Source organism: Oratosquilla oratoria, chromosome 17 (genome assembly GCF_046742065.1).
Source record: "Oratosquilla oratoria isolate Oo_2021 chromosome 17, ASM4674206v1, whole genome shotgun sequence".
Taxonomy (NCBI): domain Eukaryota; kingdom Metazoa; phylum Arthropoda; class Malacostraca; order Stomatopoda; family Squillidae; genus Oratosquilla; species Oratosquilla oratoria.
The window spans coordinates 25,071,882-25,096,881 of NC_134793.1; the positions used below are offsets into that span (position 1 = coordinate 25,071,882).

Consider the following 25,000-nt stretch of genomic DNA (forward strand, 5'->3'; position numbering starts at 1 on the left):
AAGTCACTGGAGGAAGAAGTTTCTGGGTGAGGTCACTAGAAGGAGGAGATGTCAAGTGAAACCTCTGGGTGAGGTCACTAGTGGAAGGCGAGGACGACAGGGGTCTCTGGGGGAAGTCACTTGGAGAAGCAGGCGAAATCGGAAGGGGGCCCTGGGTGAGGTCACTGGGAGAGGTAGGGAAGGATATCAGTCTTATTCCGGAGCTTGTGGAGGAAAGTCTGGCTCGACTTCTAGTTTGGGGTCCTGTGGGCTGGGAATTTTTATGTTGCTGAGGGTTTTGGTGGAGGTATAGCTCTAGTAGGGGTTCGGATGCACCTTGATCTTGTTGTTTTTGTTGGGCATGATGTTCCTAGGGGCGGGCTGACGGGAGGATGAAATCTGCAGCTTGCTGTACATTGATGGAGGGCCGCTGAGTAGTAATAGCAACAGCTTCAGCAATCTGCAGTCTTTTGAACTTTGTTTCTTTGTGGAGTATAATTGTATTGTGTACTAATGTGTTAAGTGGTGGCTTCATGTCGTGGTGGTCAATGAAGTGTTAGTGTGGTGGAGGTTCTACCAATGCAGGAAAAGGAGCCGTCACAGCAGCCCTCCTGGCAAGAAAACTTATAAACTACATTGGTAGAGGCTTCCTTCCGGATTTTTGGTGTTGTGTTGTTTCTCATAACTAGGGACCTAGTCAGGTTTGGCTTACAGTAAATTCTTATGTTGATTGTTGTGTCTGCGACTGAGGGAAAAACTCCTCTTTATATATATATATATATATATATATATATATATATATATATATATATATATATATATATATATGTATATATATATATATATATATAATATATATATATATATTTCTGTATCTATATATATATATATATATATATATATATATATATATATATATATATTTACTTATTTCAACTTTCCTGCACAGAAAAAAAAAATGAAAATACTTTCCTTCTCCTCCGTCCTACTCCAACTTCATGACTAGGGTTTATAAAAGGTTCTCAGCAGTTGCCTGCAAAACCGTTCGTCCTGCATTGTGTATGTTTTCCCCTGCCCAACGGGGTGCGCAGTTTGACGCACCTTTTCTCCTTCACCCTTCTTTGTCGTCACTTGACCTTTTCCTCTATCTCTTTCGCTGCATCACAGAGTTGGAACCATGGATGATAAGTTATGCCACGCGACGGCTTTGATGATGATGATGATAATGATGGTGCTGATGCTGGGAGTCGGACCCTCGACACAGGATCAGACCCCTTCAACGACACAAGCAAATACAGATTGTTATGATGGCATAGTAAGTTTAAAGTGTATACCCCAGGATTATCCTCCACTGCTCAAACAGTCTCTCGTCAACTAAGGCAGAATATTGAGGCAACCGATCGTGAAGCGCTATGCCCGCTGAGGTTTTTGCTCAGATGAAGCTGCTATCCTTACTATTGATGTTGGGACGGGTAGTGATATATGCAGCTTCTATGGATTTCCTGGGGGCCAAACACAAGGATCATTCAGGGAGCATAGGCTGACGTCCGTCACCATAGGCTTACCAACGCCATGGTAGTGCATGTGGACGAATCTGGACACCTTCCACAATAGAAGCGGGCCGAGGTATTACAAAAGGTATGGATAAGAAGACCAGAAAATCCATAGAAGCTCCATATATCACTGCCCGTCCCAATATCAATGGTAAGGCTGGCAGCTTCACCTAGGCATAAACTTCAGCGGGCATAGCACTTCACGATCGGGTCTCTTGGGCATCTCAGCGGGCCAATCAGAGCACAGCGTGCCACGCTCACATACCTCCATGAGCTACCAAGTGTACCTATAAACTCTGCACGACCCAGTATGCTCATTCCCTTGAAAAAGTCAGTTGACGAATCGTAAGGAATAAACGCTTCACTTCCAGCCCATGTTTTCTTGGCCGCGTTTAACCAACTTGTTCACATGGATATTAATGTTCAAATACTATTATCAGTTTATGTTTCTGCGCAGTGTTGTGTATGTTTGAGTGTTGGTTATTGTGAGTCTTTGTGTTCGAGCATTTTTTTTACCTTAATTCCTTTTATTAGAATATTTCATGTACTTTTATTCTGTTGGTGACGTGATTCAACAAACCTGGTCCTCTGAAGTCACGTCACTTTCCAGCTGTGCTCTTTTCATTCGTGCAGTCTTTTATCACAACTCACTTTTCTTCTTCTTCTTATTCTTCTTCTTGTTCTTGTTCTTCTTCTAGAAACCTGGCTTTGACAGCTTTTTGGAAAAATTCTGCGAAGATGTTTGCCCCTGGACTACCATGGAGAGCTGCTGTCCTTCGGATACCACTACAAATGATTCAGGTAATAATTAATTTTCAGTAGTTTTCAGTCTCTTTCGTTTACTCTCGATCTTATCGGATCGGTGTATGTATGTATGTATGTATGTATGTATGTATGTATGTATGTATGTATGTATGTATGTATATATGTATGTATGTATGTATGTATGTATGTATGTATGTATGTATGTATGTATGTATGTATGTATGTATGTATGTATGTATGTATGTATGTATGTATGTATGTATGTATGTATGTATGTATGTATGTATGTATGTATGTATGTATGTATGTATGTTCTATCTCAACCGTTTTGATGTTGAACTAAGGAAGAGAGAGAATGTAACCTGTGGTTCTTTGTTTCCGTCGACCAGACCCCTGGGAAGATTGCGACAGAATAATCATTATGGGAGATTCCTCCAATGGTACAACCCGATATACGTGGTCAAGTCCCAACTACCCGAACGATTACCCAGAGGACTGCAACTGCACCCTCTCAGTCTTAGTGAGTAAATAATGGTGATGGTATTGATTTTGGGGATTGGCGATAATAACTGATGATGTTGGTTGAGATGGGTCAGAAACCACTGACACTAGAGCTCCTGGATTAAGGGAAATCCAACGACACTTATGAATTCTAAATTTAGAAAGTTCAAATCGATTTCCGGAAAGCCTGAATTTAAGTAATCGTGGCCTCCTAGGGATGGCCCTTGATCCACTCAGTGAGCCAAGACCAAAGGGGAAAGCAAATGGTAAGGGATGAGTGAAGGGTTTGTGCCTTGGATGGCCACCTCCCATATATGGAAGGGGGAGAGACCATATGGTATATAGACAGGTAAACATTCCGATTTCTAGAATAGTTTAAGCGTTAGGATTTTTTCCTGAGTTCTAGAAGTTCCGAATTTTATATATTTTAGACGTTGAAAGAGTAGAACATTTCCTTTCGTTAATTTTGAATTTGAGTGTGCACCCACTATGCCTCCATACGTCTTTAACTCTCTCTTTTACTACTTCTGTGATTCCAGCCTCTACGGTGCGATCTTTTCGCAAACGATAGAAACGATGATGGCGAAGTATTAAAATACATTGCCTGTTGGTTCTTTTTTAGCTCGCTGGATATGGCTACTTCAATATGAGCTTTGCGAGCAATTCCGAGATCTACGATGCCTCGAACTGCAGTTACGACCGCCTGGTTTTTACAGGCAACTTGGTTGAGTGAGTGCCCCTCCTCTTGTTTGGTATCTGGTGTGGCCACTAGAAGCAGTGTCACATTCGGAAACTTTTTTTTTTTTTTTTCCTCGACTAAAGAACTCCGAGGAGACTAGAGCCCAATTGCTAAAATCAAACTCCGCTCCTTTCTCAAGATATCTACATAATGACAAGGAAAAAACGCCTTCTCCTCTTTTTTTCATCTTACAGGAAGGTATGCGGCACTGCCGTGGCTACGTATCACTACTCTTTTTATAACAGTGATGTCACGTTTATCAACATTACCTTCATCTCAGACTCTGGGGACGGAAATAAAGTGACAGCTGGCTTCGAAATGACACTTTACTGTAAGTGTAAACCTGAGTGATGGTGCGCGCTCACTTCCACTCATAGCTGTCATTCGTGCATACATACATACATACATACATACATACATACATACATACATACATACATACATACATACATACATACATACATGAATACATACACACACACACACACACACACACACACACACACACACACACACACACACACACACACACACACACACACACACACACACACACACACACACACACACACACATACATACATACATACATATATATATATATATATATGACTACATACAGCCAAGTCATAAATTTCCTTCCTAAGGAAAACAAATCCTTAATTAGGTATATGGAAAATACCTTTAAGAAAATTATTAATGCACAACTAGCCATCACTTTTAATGAAACATGCATTAGAGAAAACCTCCTGCCCAAATACACTGACAATATATATATACATATATATATATATATATATATATATATATATATATATATAATATATAAATATATATATATATATACATACACTATATGTATATATATATCTTCATGTTCGCTATATGGTTTTGTTTTCATCTATAAAAAGAACTACATGTTTATACTCTTGAGTTTGCCTTGTTACATATTCTCTATCCATTGAAAACTATAGTTTTACTTGGTCCTTGATAACGTTGATAACGTATACTGACTGAATATTTCGTTTTTCAGTTCATGAAGGCAATTAGCACTCAAGAAGGTCCAAATGGAATTCGCTTCATTTCCATAACGAGAAGATCGCATCTCGACTGTAATGCCAGGATGACCCTCGAAGCCTCGACCGAAGACGGACTGTGTATAACAAGACTTTGATTATAAGGATTCATGATTGGACAAAGGTGCTCTTTACAGGCACATATATTCTTCTGCGAAATTTATGTATTTATGAGAATATATCAAGCATCATAAAAATCAAAAGTGAGTTTTCATTGAAGTTGACCTAAATGCGTCAGATGAGCCATATCAAATGCTGCTGAGGTCTATTTGCCTTTCTACTGGTACCACGTAACCCAGTACTACAAAAGGAGGAGCATGCCGACAGGGGACCTTTTGGTCCATGTCATCTAGGTCGGATGCTGAAAAATGAATAGAAAACAAATAAGTAAAGTAGTAGATAAATGAATAAGATCAATAAACAATGACAGATAAAAACAAATAAAAACAACAATCATTTATAATAAATGATATATAACAGAAAATAAACAGATAGATGATAATAGCTAAATGAATAATGAATAGATCAATAAAACGAAATAGATTAGAAAATGGCAGGCATTTTAGCATATTTCTTAGGTGCTTCTCTAAATGAATCTTAAAACTTCGAACTGTACAGCATTGCACTGCATGTGCAGGAAGTTTATTCCAATCATTTACTACACGGTTGGCAAAGTTGTTTCTACCGACTTCCAATTGAAATCTACTTCCTGACAGTTTGAGACCACTCTTTCTTGTCTGATTCGCATTCAGTGTGAAAATTTCGTCACTTTTGATGCTGTAAGTTCCCTTTAGAATCTTAAAGAGCTGTATCAAATCACCTCTGAGTCTACACTTTTTTTAGGGAAACTAGATTCATATATTTTAGTCTATTTGTGTTTGATTTATCTTTGATGTTTGGAATCAGTTTTGTAGCTCGTCGTTGTACTTTTTTCCAATCTGTCAATGTCTTTATTGAAATTCAGTGACCATATAGCTTGTTAATGACAGGTGGACTTTTAAAATCAAAAGATCGCGCAATCAGTCCTAGAACCTTATCTGCCTTTTCTGAAGCGGAAATACACTGCTTAGATGATTTGATATCATCACTGATAATTACGCCGAGATCGTTCTCATTATCCACATTTGTTAACGACTTTCCAGATAGATTTTAATCGAACTTATTTTTCCTTTTTCCTATGTTACTTTTACATTTACTTGTGCCAAATTTCATTAGCCACTTTTTAGACCATCGCTGTAGTTAATGTAAATCTTCTTGAATATCTAATTGGTTTAAGTGATCATTCCGCAGTTTTGTATCATCAGCAAAGTTGGAGACAATAGATTTCAGTAAAGTCTATATAGTTTGTAAATACTATGAATAGAAGTGGCACAAAAAGGGAACCCTGAGGAATTCCACTTGTAACATTTTTTTATCTAAAGGTTTTGCCTTTTAGAACAAGTCTGCTTACGATCGTTTAACCAATTACTAGTCCAACTTAATAGGCTACCTCTTATTCTATGGGAAACTAACTTAGCAAGTAATCTTTCGTACGGGATGGTATCATAAACCTTCTCAAAGTCCAGATATATTGAATCAATATCGTTTCTTTTCTCGTGATTTGAAATGACAGTGTTGTAGAATTCTAGTAGGTTAGTCAGGTAGGAACGTTTCCGTCTGAATCCATGCTGGCTAGCATTTATTAAATAGTTACTTTCTAATTGGTGTTCAATAGCATCTCTGATTAGTTTCCATAATTTTTCCTTCAATTGAAGTTAAGCTTATAGGTCTGTAGTTCACTGGCTTCTTATTGTCACCCTTTTTGAATATGGGAGTAACGTTAGCTAACTTCCATTCTCTTGGGACATCTCCGGATATAGTTGATTATCTTTTAATAATTTCTAACTGAACAGCAACAGTTTATTTTATTTATTTATTTATTTTTTCTCTACGATCCTTGGATGACAACCGCCAGGTCACGGTGTTATTTTTTTTATTTACAGTAATGAGTAATTTTCTCTTAGACTTATCACAAGCTTCAGCTAGGGCTTGGATGCGAGGTGTTTCGTATACAAATACCGAGCGAAAATATTTGTTTGGAATATCACACATTCCTCCATACGAATATTCAAGATGACCGTCAGCAGATAATAGTGTACCAATGTGATGCATAATAGCTCCCATGCATCTAATGCATTTCTAGTATTCTTTGGGATTATCAGCAATATTCATTTCATATTGTCGCTTTTTTATTGTCACTTTAAAACCCCTCTGTATTACCACATAGCTTTGATAGTCGTTAGGTGCACCAGAACACTTGTATTTCTTATAAGCTTATCTCTTTTTAGCAATACTTCTTTCAGTGTCTTTTATCAAACCATTTTGGGCGAGCTTGATTTTGGGGGTTGTCTGTCCTTAAACGAGGTGTAAGTACGAATCATCTTACTAGTATGCGTATTTTGAAATTGTACTTCCCACGTCTGATCTACATCATACGGTATATGGTATCTGGCGTTTCAAATAAGGTATCTAATCCAGTTCATATCATGTGATAGTTAAATGATGACCATATTAGTACTGCTATTGTTATCAGTGATTTATTGTCTGTTATAGCGATAATTTCAGTTGTTGCCACCCTTCCTTGCCACTTGCTTAGGAGAGTGAGTAGCTGCCACAGTTGTTAATGGTTGGTTGATGCTAATAAAAGGAAAACGAGTAAGTGTGGCTGCATAAGAACTGGGTACTCGGTCACATGCCAACACTAGATGTTGAAGCGTAAAGCGAAACCGGTCAGGAATAAACTCTGAACTCAGATCTAGACCCGTGACTTCTTTTTCTTCTTTCCTCAACTTGTCACAATGTGTCTACATTAGACGTACACTATAAATGGTGAGATATGAAGAAAACTAACAAAATAATATAAAAAATAATCGAATAAAAATAATGATGATCATAAAGATGGTATATGTGTCACCACAGAGAGAGAGAGAGAGAGAGAGAGAGAGAGAGAGAGAGAGAGAGAGAGAGAGAGAGAGAGAGAGAGAGAGAGAGAGAGAGAGAGAGAGAGAGAGAGAGAGAGAGAGAGCAAGAAAGAGAGAGAGAGAGAACAAGTATGGCTGCATAAGTAGAATTAGGTCACCAGGACGCAAGCCCAATTCCAAGTGTTACCTTGGAACGGAGCCAGAATGTCAAACATTTATGACAGCTATAGACAGAACTACTTGCCGCAGCATGTTCGGATTGTCAACGACTAAACTAATTTTCCCACTGGTTTCTCACCAATCAAGATAGTATTCTGGGCGCCCATAATATATACACACATACATACATATATTCTCTCTCCGTTTCTAAGGTCCTCAGAGGCTCTCTCCCTTTATGTTTGAAACGTGAAATTTCCAATCGGTGTATATTGCCAGTGGTGTTCTGCGGGTGTAAGACTTGGAAGCTGATGGGGGCGATGGAAACGAGGCTGAGAACTGCGCAGAGGAGAATGGAGAGATCTTTATAGTGGGGGAGGCCGTGTCCTCGTCTTCCTTAGGCACGATAGAAAGCGTACAAAGACCCCGCTAGTTTCACTCACCGGGCTCGGTTCCCTCTCCTGGTACGCTTCCAGCATATTCACATGACATAATTGTTGACTCCGCCTCCGGTGCGGAGTGGCAACAATGTAGTAAAGTTCTCCTACTCGTTTCACTACCACGCAGGGTCCACTGAACTTGTCCCTGAAGGGGTTACCTTGAAAAGATAGCAATACCAACACTTTATCACCGGAATTACATTCCCGCACTTTGGCGTTTCTACCATAGTTCTGTTTCCTTGTTTCCTGAGCACTCTCTAAACTTGCTCTGGCCATTTTCCAACATATGACCAACTTACCTTTTATGTCAGTCACCGACTTTAACATGTCCCTGGAGGCAGAACATTGCCCTTTCAATAAACACTCTTTCAGGACGTTAAGGGGTCCTGGAACCTTGTGTCCGAACACTAATGCAAAAGGCCAGAGGCCCAATGATTTGTTAGGTACCTAGCGCACTTGGTCCCACACTGTATCTTTTTTCTAAGCACCACTTCTTTAACATTATTTTAATGTTTGTAGGTGCCGTTTAAGGGCGCCTTGACTTTGGGGATGGTAAGCACTCGACGTGAATTTATTTATACCCAGTGCTCCCAAGCTCCGCACAACCTCTCTGAACAAAAACACAGACCCCTGGTCCCGAAGTAGCACCCACTTCGTAAAGAAGCTAATCAGTTCATACAACACCACCTTGGCGCGCACTTTACGTAGTGGTATCGCCTCGGGGTACCTAGAAAATATATTCATAAAGGTGAGAATATACTCATGCCTTATAACAGTCGGAGGCAACAGCCCTACCACATTCACAGTAACTTTAGCAAAGGTTTCCTCTCCCACAGGGATTGGCTATAAAGTAGCTACAGCTACAGGCTGGTTAGGTTTTCTTACCACCTGACAAGTGTGACAAGTACAGTATTGTGCCGCATCCCTCCTAATCCCTGGCCAGTAGAAATGTTGCCAGATACGGCCTAAACTTTTACGTACACCCAAATGTCCAGAAAAGGGGCTATCGTGTCCTAGCCGTATAACTTCTTCCCGGTAGACCCTAGACAACATCACTTGCTGTCTCTCGGACCAAATTGTATTATCAGTGGGGCAGATACTACCCCTTCCAAGTAATACTCCCTCACAGAGATTAATGTCACTCTCTACTATTTCATACGGATCCCGTAAATCGGGGTCAACTCTCTGCAAGTCACTGAGACTTCTTTCTCCCGTCTGTCTCACTTCCATAAATAAGCGAGTCAAATCACACACCTTCGTTTCACTTTCTCGTTCTTCCTGGAACAGGGGTCTCAGCTCAATCTCTTCCTCTACTTGGGCTTCCTCACTTGTGTTTTTTTACTCGGGGTTCGTACTGTCCTCACACTCAGGTTGTCCACAGTTTTCCTCACTCGAGAAATATTTAGATATGAAAAAGTATGATCCGCCTCCACGTGGTGCATCCTGAAAACGTCATAATAATTGACGGCTAAATGGATCATGATTTTACCATCTGTAGCATTTCAATCACTCTATAATGCAAGAGTGGGGGGAAGGAAGGAGATACATCTTCCATTACGCACTGTGGTGACATAGACGCCCCTCATGAATTTCTTTTGTGGTGTCTCGTGAGTTCCATCGTAGTATACTTTTCATATAAAATTATTTCAATTTCCGATCTGAGTGTCACTCTTTCGACCATATACGTTGGTACAACCGCATTCAAAGACTTAAGAAGATAATGAATATGAGATGATGAAAGCTGTAAACTAATCGAGATGCGAAAAACCATGAGCACTTTGTACTCAAGTCATGTTCAATTTTGACTCATGAGATTGATTGGGGTGGAGGGAGGGAGTGAGAGAGGGAGGGAGCAGGATGCTGTGCTTCCTGCCATCCATCCAGTATCAAAAGATAATCATATAAACCTTTAATTTTCTTTTATGTGTCACTTTATGGGACATGCAAAAGCAGTCATATTCATGACTATATCACAGAAGACACGTTAAATTTTACAACCAGCCTCATAATGACTGGACAAAGTGATAATAAGTAAAATGCTGTATAAACATTAGAATTATATCCCTTATCTTGTACTCGATATAAGTACCCTCTTTGCACTATCGAGATGGAAAGCTTTGAAATAGGTGAACAAAGACTGATTCATCCCTAGATGTATATGGAATTCGTGTAACTCGTATAGTCACTTAGCTAAATGAAGAAATATAACTATATTCTAAGGAGCTTGAGGTTTCAGCCAGCTCAGCGGGGGAAGGGTGAACAGGGCTGCCAACTGAAAACGCAGAATTGACTGAGATTCTTTGAGTGAATTGCCTATAAGTCTTGTCCATTCATTAACCAATCTCTTGGTAAGCCAGTTCTTGTCTATTTCCTTCTTAAATCTAAATTTGTCCAATTTAAATCCAAATAGAAAAGAAATGCTATTAAACAGTTATAAGTTTGGGATTATAAAAATTCTATCCCAGCCACTAGCAGTTAACCTAATAAAATTTTAGAACTGTAGTAAAAGAAATTTATGTCATATTATCGATTACAATTGGTGCGATTTGATGTTTTTTTTTCAAATTTTGATGAGTAGGTCCTTAATTACTCTATTTATTTTGTAAATGTATTTTCATTCAACATTCAACATGTTTATATTATATACTTTCAGATCTTTAAGACTAATATTTTCTGATTGCATATATTTCTATCAGTATAGATGGCTTCATGGGGCTGCCGACGCTACCCTGACTCCCTCTGTTATATGCGGGGAATATATAAAGAAGAGAAACAAAAATTCTCCTTGGAAATGTTGGCGAAGATTTGTGAAGTCTACCAGAACTATTATGGGATGCTAGTTGGGGACCAGGACAAGCACAGGGCCCCTTGCTACTGCTGTGAGAAGAAAACGCAGGAAGGTTGGCTGTGAGATGAGGAAAGGTCCCTGAAATTCTCCAACCCACGGGGCTGGCTAGAGCCAAACACCACTGTAGAAACTTTTTGTTTTATTTTATTTAATTTATGTATTTATTTTTATTTATTCATTTGTTTATTTATTTATTTTATTTCATTTTATTAATTTATTTATTTTTTTTATTTTTTTGAACTGCGGATTATAGCAAGCGGTGGAAAGAAAAGATTGCTGCTGCTGTGCATTATTCAGATCTCCCATTATCAATTGCTCCAATTCCTCACTGCTACAAATATCCTGTGTCAGTGCCACCACTCCAGGTGAAGTCCAAGAGGAGTATTTTGATTAAGAGGAGGAGATGGATGCTGAGGACTTGGTTTACCTGCATGAGATACCAAAGAAAGTTCCTCACTTCCCAAGCCAAAAAGAAGTAAATAACTTGGTCAGGAATATCGTCCTTACCAAGTCCAATGCAGAGCTGTTCATCTCCAGGATAAAGCAGTGGAACTTGGTCAAGGAGGAAATGCAGGTCACAAGTCATAGAAGTCGGCACGAACCTTTCTCAGGCTTTTACACTCTTACGGATGATCTCTGCTTCTGCCATGATGTGCCTTGACAGTTTGACGTTATTGGGATGGCTTTTGTGCCCTAGGAGTGGCGGCTCTTCATAGACAGCTCTACCACTCTGCCTGAAAGAAGACTACCACATTGTAAAAGTCCTGGAAGCTCTGGAATACAACCAGTACAATTGGGAAATCATTGGAGACTTAAAGGTGGTGACTTTCTTGCTTGGTCTCCAGGGAGACTTTATCAAATTCCAATGCTTCCTCTGCCTTTGGGACAGGATGACCACTTGTGACCACTACAACAGGAAGAACTGGGAGCAGCGAACAGAATTTGTAGTTGGGACCCGGAACGTCATGTGGGAGCCACTGGCTGATTCCAGGATTGTGCTCATGTCACCACAACACATAAAGTTGGGATTGATGAAGCAGTTCGTGAAGGTTCTCAACCAGGAATCAGGCGCTTTTAAGTATCTTCTTAACTTCTCCCTAGAGTTATCTAAGGCCAAAATCAAAGGTGGGATTTTTGTTGGACCTCAGATAAAGAAGGTTCTTGAGTCTACCAAGTTCTTCAATAATCTCAGTAGGATTGAGAGAATGACATGGAAATGTTTCATAGCAGTTGTCAAGGGCTTCCTGGGCAACCGCAGAACTGAAATCTATCAGCAGCTGGTGCAGGATCTGGTAAAAGCTTTTGGTGCCATGGGATGCAGGATGTCTCTTAAACTTCATATTCTGGACGCTCATCTGGACAAATTGGACACCTGCTCAGAAGAACAAGGCGAGCGATTCCACCAAGATGTGAAGTTGATAGAACGGAGGAACCAGGACCACTACGATGAGAAAATGATGGAGGCTATATCCGGGAGCTGGTGAAGGAGTGCAACCTGGACCACAACCGCGAATCCAGGAAATCTAGTCATTTCTGACGTGTTTAATTTGTTTTGCAACTGTCTTTTGTTTTAACTTGTTTTTTTATAAGCTTGTGTCATGAAATAAATATATACTCTGTTGATTTGATCATATGAACTGATAAAAAATATAAACACTTCGAAATATCAAAGTGATCACAAAACCAAACTTTTGATTAAGTTATATTTTTTATATGATAATTTGACATGACAAATCAGAAAATGACATTTAAAAACGGGGAACAAAAAATGTATTACCAGGTGTGTGTTATGGGCGTCCAGAATGTTTTATTTATTGGTGAGAAACCAGTGGGGAAATTAGTTTAGTCGCAGACAGTCCAACCATGCCGCGGCATGTAGTACTGTGTTACGTCGTGCCAGCAGAAGGGCAGATATACCTCACCTGCATTTGGTAGGGTTCATCTGACGCATTTAGGACAACTACAATAAAATTTCACTTTTGATTTTTGTGATGCTTGATGTATTCTCATAAATGGTCAAATATTGAAGAAGTATACATGTGCCTGGAGATAACACCTTGGTCAAATCACGAATTCTTATATCCAATGTTTTGTTATTCCCTTCCTGTCCTCGGTAGAGGCTTCGAAGGTCATCCTAACGTTACAGTCATAATGTGATCTTCTCGTGATGGAAAGGAAGTGAATTCCATTTGGACCTTCTTGAATGTTAGGGAGAAACTGAAAAGCAAAATATTCAGTCAGTATACGTTATTAACGTCATCAAGGACCACGTAAAACTATAGTTTTCACTGCACAGAGTGTATGCAACAAGGCAAAACAAAAGTCTACAACGAACATATATATATATATATATATATATATATATATTCGTATATATATACATGTTTATATATATATATATGTATACATTCATATATATATATATATATATATATATATATATTTATGTATATATATATATGCATGTGTGTGTTAGTGTGTGTGTGTGTGTGTGTGTGTGTGTGTGTGTGTGTGTGTGTGTGTGTGTGTGTGTGTGTGTGTGTGTGTGTGTGTGTGTGTGTGTGTGTGTGTGTGTGTGTGTGTGTGTGTGTGTGTGTGTGAATGCTGTGTGACAGCTATGAGCGCAAGCAAGCAAGCGCTATGCTATCACTCAGGTTTACACTTACTCTCCAGTATCATTTCGAAGCCATGTGCCACTTTATTTCCGTCCCCAGAATCTGAGATGAAGGTAGCGGTGAAATAAGTTTTGTTGGTAATAAGAAGAAATTGGGATTGCTGATCCATGCCACTGCCGCATACTGTCCTGTATGAATTTATTTCTGTGTCATTATATAGAAATGTTGAGAAGGAAGGGATTTTGGTTTTAGTAATCGGGGTCTGGTATCCTCGGAGTTCTTCAGTTGAGGAGAAAAGAGAAAAAGTTTTCCGAATGTGACGCTGCTCCAAGTGCCTACACCATACACCATCCCGTGTGCATCACTAAGGATGATTCGTGGGAAGGAACGAGGAACAGGACAACAAGAGGAGGGACACTCACCAAACCGCGTGGCCTTCAAAAACCAGGCGGTCGTGATTGCAGGCCGAGGCATCGTAGATCTCGGAATTGCTCGCAAAGCCGATAAGGAAATAGTCACCTCCAGTGATCTAAAAAAAATAAATAAATAAAAAAAAAATAAAAAACGGATTTTAGTACTTCGCCACTATCGTTTCTATCGTTTGGGACAAGGTCGCCCCGAAGAGGCGAAGTCACACAAATAGTAAAAGGGAGAGTTTAAGGCGAATGAATGGAGGCATAGTAGGCGTTGACTCAAATTCAGAATTAACAAAAATGTACTCTTTCAACGTCTGAAATATATAAAGTTCGGAACTACAAGAAATCGGAATTTTAAACCTGTCTATATACCGTAAGATCTCTCCCCCTTCCATATATGGGCGGTGGCCAGCCAAGGCATGAACCCTTCACCCGTCCCTTATCATCTATTTTTCCCTTATGTCTTGGTTCTCTGTGGATCAAGGGCCATCTCTAATCCTCGCTCGCTCCCTAGGAGGCCGGAATTCCTCAAAGTCACAATTTCCGTCTCAACTTTACTCTAGCCTGTGAGCAAGATACTTCTCGTGTTCCTCGAATTAGTATTAGTCTTTTTTATTTTTATTTTACGTTTCCTGACTTCCACAAGGCCTCCATATGTACATAAGTGCCCCATCTCAACCAACATCATCAGTTATTATCGCCAATCCCCAAAATCAATAGCATCACCACTAGCGTCATTATTTACTCACGTTGACTGAGAGGGTGCAGTTGCAGCCATCTGGGTAATTGTTCGGGTAGTTGGGACTTGACCACTTACGCCGGATAGTACCCTGGACGCTGTCGTCCACAGAGATGCTTCCGTCGCATGCTGGACACGGGACTGGTCATCGGAAACAAAGAACCACGGGTAACATCTTCTCTCTTCCTTGGTGCTACATCAACACGGTTGAAATAGAATGTACACACACATACATTCATACATGCATACATAAATGCGTACATACGTACATACATACATATATACATACATACATACATACATACATACATACATACATACATACATACATACATACATACATACATACATACATAAATACACACATACATACATACACCGATCCGATAGGAGCGAGAGAAAACGAAGAGAGTGAAGCTTACTGAAGATGAATTATTACCAGAAGTAGTTGTAGGGATATGCGAAGGTGTAATGGTATCCGGAGGACAGCTGCTCTCCATGGTAGTCCAGGGGTAAACTTCTTCGCAAAATTTGGGCAAAAAGATGTCAAAGCCAGGCTGGTAGAAGAAGAAACGTGAGTAGTGATAAAAGACTGTACGAATGAAAAGAGCACAGCTCCAAAGTGACGTGACTTCAGAGGACCAAGCTACTCGAATCACGTCACCAATAGAATAAAGGTGCATCAAATATTCAAATGAAATAAATTAAGATTAAAGAAAATAACCAACACTCAAACACACACAACACTGCACAGAAACATAAATGAATTGCATTTGATGCTGAACAAGAATTAGAAAGAAAACAATTGAAAAGTGAAAACAAAATATCAAAAGAGGGAAAGGTCATGAAAGAATGTTTATCTATCTATATATCAAGAGCTTTTTTCCTCTTCATAAGGGGGGTAGCTAAGTCAAAGGGACGTGCCCACTCCCATCCATTCCACTCCCATCTATCACTCTTTATCCCCTCACATTTTAGCTCCTCATGAATGACGGGTCATCCTTGTATCTCGCCCACTGTCCTGGATCAGAAGTAATGCAGCAAGACAATACATCCATAGTAAGGTCGCTTCACTTAATCGGCTTCCCCGCGTCTCTATCTCTTCATGCAGAAAAAGAGAGAAATCTCTTCGGGCTGCGTCAAAATATCATTCACGCACAGACACCTCCTATTCCCCTCATCCCCCGTCCTACCTTCCTTGCATAAAAAAAAACTTCTATACACCGCCTCTCTCCACTCATCCCTATCAACTGTTTTCTCCCTTCCTTGCTCAACAGGCACTCCTCTCTTTCTCAACGCTCCACTCAAGTTCACCACATCTTTTCAAAACAGAAAGTGAAACAGAAAAAGCAAGTCGAATGATAAGGATATCAAGGTGATTATAGAGAAGGCTATTCTGAATCCGAGTGAACCCCCACTATGCCTCCAAACGGCTTTAACTTCCTCTTTTACTACTTCTGTGACTTCTCCTCTTCGGTGAGATCTTGTCCCAAACGATAGAAACGATGGTGGCGAGGTACTAAAATCCGTTGCCTGTTTTTTTTTTTGTTTTTTTTTTAGATTACTGGAGCTGCCAACATCCATATCGGGTTTGCGAACAGTTCCAAGATCTACGATGACTCGGGCTGTATGCACGACTACCTGCTTTTCGACGGCAGCTTTGCTTGGTGAGTGTCCCTCCTGTTGTTGTCCTGTTCCTTCTCAAGAATCATCCATAGTGAAGCACACGGGATGGGTTATGGTGTAGGCACTTGGAGCAGCGTCACATTCGGAAACATTTTTTCTTTTCTTTTCAACTGAAAAACTCCGAGGATTCCAGACCCCAATTACTAAAATCAAAATCCCTTCCTTCTCAAGATTTCTATATAATGACAAGGAAATAATTTCATACAGGGTGGTATGCGGCAGTAAGATTGATCAGCTTTCCCGTAATTTTTCTCGAGTATACAACGACATGTATTTCACCGCTACCTTCGTCTCAGATTCTGGGGACGGAAATAAAGTGGCAACTGGCTTCGAAATGATGCTGAAGGGTAAGTGTAAACCTGAGTGGTGGCATAGCGCTTGCTTGCTTGCTTGCGCTCATACCTGTCACACATGCATGCATTCATACACATACACACACACATGCATACATATATGTATATGTATATAAATATACATATATATACATATATATATATATATATATATATATATATATATATATATATATATATATATATATATATATATATATGTTCACTATAGACTTTTGGTTTGCCTTGTTATATACTCTCTGTGCAGTGTAAACTATAGTTTTACGTGGTCTTTGATGACGTTAATAACGTATACTGACTGAATATTTTGGTTTTCAGTTCATAAACCCTAACATTCAAGAAGGTCCAAATGGAATTCACTTCCTTTCCATTGCGAGAAGATTACATCATGACTGTAACGTCAGGATAACCTTTGAAGCCTCTACCGAGGACAGGAAGGGAATAAGAAAACATTGGATATAAGGATTCGTGATTTGACCAAAGTGTTACCTCCACGCACATGTGTACTTCTTCAGTATTTTACCATTTATGAAAATATATCAAGCATCATAAAAATCAAAAGTGAAATTTCATTGTAGTTTACCTAAATGCGTCAGATGAACCCTACCAAATGCAGGTGAGGTATATCTGCCCTTCTGCTGGCACGACGTTACCCAGTACTACATGCCGCAGAATGGTTGGACTGTCAGCGACTAAACTAATTTCCCCACTGGTTTCTCACCAATAAATAAAACATTCTGGACGCCCATAGCACACACCTGGTAATACATTTTTTGTTCCCCGGTTTTAAGTGTCATTTTGTGATTTCTCATATTCCATTATTATGTAAAAAGATTATTTAATCAGAAGTTTGGTTTTCTGATCACTTTGATATTTTGAAGTGTTTCTATTTTTTATTTTTTTTTATCAGTTCATATGATCAAATCAACAGAGTATATATTTATTTCACGGCACAAGCTTATAAGAAACAAGTTAAAACAAATGACAGTTGTAAAACAACTTAAACACGTCAGAAATGAGTGGATTTCCTGGATTCGCGGTTGTCGTCCAAGTCGCACTCCCACACCAGCTCCCGGATATAGCCCCCATCATTTTCTCATCGTAGTGGTCCTGGTTCCTCCGCTCTATCTCCTTCACATCATGGTGGAATCGCTCGCCTTGTTCTTCTCAGCAGGTGCCCATGTTGTCTTTGAATGTGTTCAGATCAGCGTCCAGCATATGAAGTTTAAGGCACCTCGTGCATCCCATGGCGCCAAAAGCTTTTACCAGATCATGCACCAGCTGCTGATAGTTTTCAGTTCTGCGGTTGCCCAGGAAGCCCTTGACAACTGCTATGAAACATTTCCATGCCATTCTCTCAATCCTACTGAGATTATTGAAGAACTTGGTAGACTCAAGAACCTTCTTTATCTGAGGTCCAACAAAAATCCCACCTTTGATTTTGGCCTTAGATAACTTTAGGGAGAAGTTAAGAAGATTCTTAAAAGCGGCTGATTCCTGGTTGAGAACCTTCACGAACTGCTTCATCAACCCCAGCTTTATGTGTAGTGGTGACATGAGCACAATCCTGGAATCAGCCAGTGGCTCCCACATGACGTTCCGGGTCCCAACTACAAATTTTGTTCGCTGCTCCCAGTTCTTCCTGTTGCAGTGATCACAAGTGGTCATCCTGTCCCAAAGGCAGAGGAAGCACTGGAATTTGATAAAGCCTCCCTGGAGACCAAGCAGGAAAGTCACCACCTTAAAGTCTCCAATGATCTTCCAATTGTACTGGTTGTATTCCAGAGCTTCCAGGACTTTTACAATGTAGTAGTCTTCTTTCAGGCAGAGTGGTAGAGCTGTCTATGAAGAGCCGCCACTCCTAGGGCACAAAAGGCATCCCAATAACGTCAAACTGTCAAGGCACATCATGGCACAAACAGAGATCATCCGTAAGAGTGTAAAAGCCTGAGAAAGGTTCGTGTAGTCGACTTCTCTGACTTGTCTGACTCTGCACCTCCTCCTTCTTGACCAAGTTCCACTGCTTCATCCTGGAGATGAAGAGCTCTGCATTGGACTTGGTTAGAACGATATCCCTGACCAAGCTCTTTACTTCTTTTTGGCTTGGGAAGTGAGGAACTTTCTTTGGTATCTCATGCCGGTAAACCAAGTCCTCAGCATCCATCTCCTCCTCTAAATCAAAATACTCCTCTTGGACTTCACGTGGAGCGGTGGCACTGACACAGGATATTTGTAGCAGTAAGGAATTGGAACAATTGATAATGGGATATCTGAATAATGTACAGCAGCAGCAATCTTTCCTTTCCACCGCTTGCTATAATCCGCAATGCAAAATAAATAAATAAATAAATAAATAAATAAATAAATAAATAAATAAATAAATAAATAAATAAATAAATAAATAAATAAATAAATAAATAAATAAATAAATAAATAAATAAATAAATAAATAAATAAATAAATAAATAAATGAATAAATAAATAAATAAATAAATAAACAAATAAATAAATAGAATAAAATAAAAAGTTTCTGTAGTGGTGTTTGGCTCTAGGCAGCCCCGTGGGTTGGAGAATTTCAGGGATCTTTCCTCATCTCACAGCCAACCTTCCCGCGTTTTCTTCTCACAACAGTAGCAAGGTGCCCTGTGCTTGTCCTGGCCCCCAACTAGCATCCCGTAATAGTTCTGGTAGGCTTCGCAAATCTTCGCCAACATTTCCAAGGAGATTTTTTGTTTCTCTTCTATATATACTCGCCGCATATAACAGAGGGAGTCAAAGTAGTGTCGGCAGCCCCATGAAGCCATCTGAAATCATAGAAATATATGCAATCAGAAAATATGGATCTTAAAGATCTGAAAGTATAAAATATAAACACGTTGAATGAAAATACATGTACAAAATAAGTAGAGTAATTAAGGACCTACTCATCAAAATTTGAAAAAACATCAAATCGCACCAATTGTACTCGATAATATGACATAAATTTCTTTTACTACAGTTCTAAAATTTTATTAGGTTAACTGCTAGTGGCTAGGATAGAATTTCTATAATCCCAAACTTATAACTGTTTAATAGCATTTCTTTTCTATTTGGATTTAAATTGAACAAATTTAGATTAAAGAAGGAAATAGACAAGAAATGGCTTACCAAGAGATTGGTTAATGAATGGACAAGACTTACAGGCAGTTCACTCAAGAAATCTCGGTCGATCCTGCGTTGTTGGTTGGCAGCCCTGCTCACCCTTCCCCCGATGAGTTGGCTGAAACCTCAAGCTTCCTTAAAATATAGTTATATTTCTTCACTTAGCTCAGTGACTATACGAGTTACAGAAATTTCATGTACATCTAAGGATGAAGCAGTCCTTGTTCACCTATTTCAAAGCTTTCCATCTCGATAGTGCAAAGAAAGAAAGTAATTATATCGGGTACAAGATAAGGAATATAATTCTAATGTTTATACAGCATTTTACTTATTATCGCTGTGTCCAGTCATTATGAGGCTGGTTGTAAAATTTAACATGTCTTCTGTGATATAAAATAGTCATGAATATGACTGTGCTTTCACATATCCCATAAAGTGACACATAAAAGAGAAAATGAAAGGTTTATATGATTATCTTTTGATACTGGACGGGTGGCGGGAAGCACAGCGTCTTGCTCCCTCCCTCTCTCACTCCCTCCCTCCACCCCAATCAATGTAATGAGTCAAAATTGAACATGACTTGAGTACATAGCGCTCATTGTTTTTCACATCTCGATTAGCTTATGGCTTTCATTATCTCATATTCATTGTCTTCTTGAATCTTTGAATACTGTTGTACCAACGTATACGGTCGGAAGAGTGACACTCAGATCGGAAATTGAAATGATTATATATGAAAAAGTATACTACGATGCAACTTACGAGACACCATAAAAAAAGTTCATGAGGGGCGTCTCTGTCACCACAGTGCGTAATGGAAGATCTATCTCCTCCCTTCCTCCCACTCTTGCAATATACTGTAGAGTGATTGAAATGCTACGGTTGGTAAAATCATGATCCATTTAGCCGTCAATTATTATGACGTTTCTAGGATGCACCACGTGGAGGCGGATCATACTTTTTCATATTTAGATATTTCTCGAGTGAGGAAAACTATGGAAAATCTGAGTGTGAGGACAGTACGAACCCCAAGTAAAAACACCCAAGTGAGGAAGCGCAGGTCAAGGCAGAGACTGACCCGAGGCCCCTGCTCCAGGAGGAACGAGAGTGAAACGGAAGTGTAGGATTTGACTCTCTTATTTATGGAAGAGAGAGAAGCGGGAGTAAGAAGTCTCAGTGACTTGCAGAAAGTTGACCCCGACTTACGAGATCTTTATGAAAGAGCAGAGAGTGGCATTAAACGCTGTGAGGAGTATTACTTGGAAGGGGGAGTACTATTCCGCCGGTAGGCGGAAAGTATCTGCCCCACTGATAATACAATTTGGTCCGAGAGACAGCAAGTGATGTTGTCTAGGGTCTACCGGGAAGAAGTTATGCGGCTAGGACACGATAGCCCCTTTTCTGGACATTTGGGTGTACGTAAAACTTCAGACCGTATCTGGCAACATTTCTACTGGCCAGGGATTATCGAGGGATGCGGCACAGCACTGTCGTACTTGTCACACTTGTCAGGTGGTAAGAAAACCTAACCAGCCTGTAGCTGTAGTTACTTTATAGCCAATACCTGTGGGAGAGGAAACCTTTGCTAAAGTTACTGTGAATGTGGTAGGGCTGTTGCCTCAGACTGTTATAAGGCATGAGTATATTCTCACCTTTATAGATACATTTTCTAGGTACCCCGAGGCGATACCACTACGTAAAGTGCGCGCCAAGGTGGTGTTGTATGAACTGATTAGCTTCTTTACGAAGTGGGTGCTACTTCGGGACCAGGGGTCTGTTTTTTGTTCAGAGAGGTTGTGCGGAGCTTGGGAGCACTGGGTATAAATAAATTCACGTCGAGTGCTTACCATCCCCAAAGTCAAGGTGCCCTTAAACGGCACCACCATACATTAAAAATAATGTTAAATAAGTGGTGTTTAGAAAAAAGATACAGGGTGGGACCAAGTGTGCGAGGTACCTAACAAATCACTGGGCCTCTCCTTAATGTCCTGAAAAAGTGTTTATTGAAAGGGCATAGTTCTACCTTAAAGGACATGTTGAAGACGGTGACTGACATAAAAGGTAAGTTGGTCATATGTTGGAAAATGGCCAGAGCAAGTTTAGAAAGTGCTCGGGAAACATGGAAATAAAACTATGGTAGAAACGCCAAAGTGCGGGAATGTAATCCCGGTGATAAAGTGTTGGTATTGCTATATTTTCTAGGTAAGCCCTTCAGGGACAAGTTCAGTGGACCCTACGCGGTATTGAAACGAGTAGGGGAACTTAACTTCATTGTTGCCACTCCAGATCGGAGGCGGAGTCAACAATCATGTCATATGAATATGCTGAAAGCGTACCAGAAGAGGGAACCGAACCTGGTGGGTGAAGCTGGCGGGAGTGTTTGTACGGTTTCCCTTGTGTCTTAAGAAGACGAGGACACAATCTCCCCCACTCTAAAGATCTCTCCATTCTCCTCTGCGCAGTTCCCAGCCCCTTTTCCATCGCCCCCGTCAGCTTCAAAGTCTTACACCCGCAGACCACCGCTGGCAAAATACACCGATTGGAAATTCCACGTTTCAAACATAAAGGTAGAGAGCCTCTGAGGACCTTAGCACACTCACAAAACACTCTCCAACCAATTGTAATGCGTCTTCTCGTTACATTATCATGAGCCTTCGTCACCCTCACCATCTGGCCCAATTAATGATACTCCTCAACTTTTTCAAGACTCTCACCATCAATTACAACCTTTTCACCCCAAATCCTCGTATTGAACATCACTCTGGCTCCACTTCCATTCACTTTCAAACCCACCTCGAGACCTTCCCCGCTCAGACCACTCAGCACATCCTGCAAGTTCTCTGCCCTTTTTGAAACAAGAACAATGTCATCCGCAAATCTTAGGTGGTTCAAGCATTCGCCACCAATCTTCAAACCCCTCCTTTCCCAACTCATCTCCTTGAAAATATCCTCCAAGCAAGCTCCAAACAATTTGGGCCAAATTGCAGTCCCCTCTCGATCTTGATCTCCTCTGCATCCCAATGTAGTCGGATTATAGCGGTACACCTCGCACAAATCTTTTTCCCAAACTCCCACGATCTGCTCGTTTGTACCCTGCTTGCGTAGCAAATTCAGCATTGCTATTTGTTCCACCGAGTCAAAGGCCCTCTCGCAATCTACAAAAGCCAAGCAGAGAGGTACACCGCATTCTGTCGTTTCCCGATTAGTTGCTTCATCGCCTGCAAACGGTCTAGAGTCGAACATCCACTCCTAAAGCCCGCCTACCCCCCTCCCCCCAAACCTGACCCCCCCTCCATCCCAAACCTGACCCAGTCCACTTGAAAGGATCCCGGAGAACACTTTATATGCATTCGATAGCGAACCATTGTTCGATAGTTACCAAGGTCCACCCGGTCTCCTTGGAGAAGACAAATACCCCACAACTACAGATGACCTGATTGAGGGAAAGAGGACAGTGCAGATTGAGAAATGGAGAGAGAATATATGTATGTATGTGTGTATATATTATGGGCGTACAGAACATTATCTTCATTAGTGAGAAACCAGTGGGAAGATTAGTTTAGTCGTTGACAATCCGAACATGCTGCGGCAAGTAGTTCTGTCTATAGCTGTCATAAATGTTTGACATTCTGGCTCCGTTCCAAGGTAACACTTGGATTTTGGCTTGCGTCCTGGTGACCTAATTCTACTTATACAGCCATACTAGTTCTCTCTCTCTCTCTCTCTCTCTCTCTCTCTCTCTCTCTCTCTCTCTCTCTCTCTCTCTGTGGTGACACATATACCATCTTTATGATCATCATTATTTTTATTCGATTATTTTTTTACATTATTTTTTTTAGTTTTCTTCATATCTCACCATTTATAGCGTACGTCTAATGTAGACACATTGTGACAAGTTGAGGAAAGAAGAAAAAGAAGTCACGGGTCTAGATCTGAGTTCAGAGTTTATTCCTGACCGGTTTCGCCTAACGCTTCAACATCTAGTGTTGGCATGTGACCAAGTACCCAGTTCTTATGCAATCACACTCGTTTGTTTTCCTTATTATGTAACTTTTATTACCATCAAACAACCATTAACAACTGTGGCAGTACTCTCCTAAGCAAGTGGCAAGGAAGGCTGGCAACAACTGAAATTATCGCTATAACAAACAATATATCACTGATAACAATAGCAGTACTAATATGGTCATCATTTAACTATCACATGATATGAACTGGATTAGATACCTTATTTGAAACGCCAGATACCATATACCGTATGATGTAGATCAGACGTGGGAAGTACAATTTCAAAATACGCATACTAGTAAGATGATTCATACTTACACCTCGTTTAAGGACAGACAACCCCCAAAATCTAGCTCGCCCAAAATGGTTTGACAAAGAAACTGAAAGAAGTATTACTAAAAATAAATAAGCTTATAAGAAATACAAGTGTTCTGGTGCACCTAACGACTATCAAAGCTATGTGGTTATACACAGGGGTTTTAAAGTGACAATAAAAAAGCGACAATATGAATTGAATATTGCTGATAATCCCAAAGAATATTAGAAATGCATTAGGTGCATGGGAGCTATTATGCATCACATTGGTACACTATTATCTGCTGACGGTCATCTTGAATATTCGTATGGAGGAATGCGTGATATTCCAAACAAATATTTTCGCTCGGTATTTGTATACGAAACACCTCGCATCCAAGCCCTAGCTGAAGCTTGTGATAAGTCTAAGAGAAAATTACTCATTACTGTAGATAAAATAAATAAATAAGAAAAATAACACCGTGACCTGGCGGTTGTCATCCAAGGATCGTAGAAAAAAAAAAAAAAAAACTGTTGCTGTTCCGTTAGAAATTATTAAAAGATAATCAACTATATCCGGAGATGTCCCAAGAGAATGGAAGTTAGCTAACGTTACTCCCATATTCAAAAAGGGTGACAATAAGAAGCCAGTGAACTACAGGCCTATAAGCTTAACTTCAATTGAAGGAAAAATTATAGAAACTAATCAGAGATGCTATTGAACACCAATT

At 40.0% G+C, this 25,000-nt stretch overlaps 3 protein-coding genes across 10 annotated transcripts in view; 1 reads left to right on the forward strand and 2 right to left on the reverse strand.

Moving 5' to 3' along the window:
* The window catches only part of LOC143034515 (adhesion G-protein coupled receptor G6-like), a 396,540-nt gene that overhangs the window by 219,986 nt on the left and 151,554 nt on the right, over positions 1-25,000 (forward strand). For 5 of the 7 annotated variants that reach the window (XM_076200675.1, XM_076200676.1, XM_076200673.1 and 2 more), the window contains one exon: positions 2,231-2,333. In XM_076200675.1, the coding sequence (XP_076056790.1) occupies positions 2,231-2,333 (103 nt within the window). Of the gene's footprint in view, positions 1-1,146; positions 1,295-2,230; positions 2,334-25,000 lie in introns of those variants that run through there. The other 2 variants (XM_076200667.1, XM_076200677.1) reach the window with 2 other exon arrangements.
* The window catches only part of LOC143034688 (uncharacterized), a 116,202-nt gene that overhangs the window by 43,064 nt on the left and 48,138 nt on the right, over positions 1-25,000 (reverse strand). The gene's annotated exons all lie outside the window — the stretch shown is intronic.
* The window catches only part of LOC143034522 (uncharacterized), an 81,770-nt gene that overhangs the window by 14,657 nt on the left and 42,113 nt on the right, over positions 1-25,000 (reverse strand). The window lies entirely within an intron of this gene.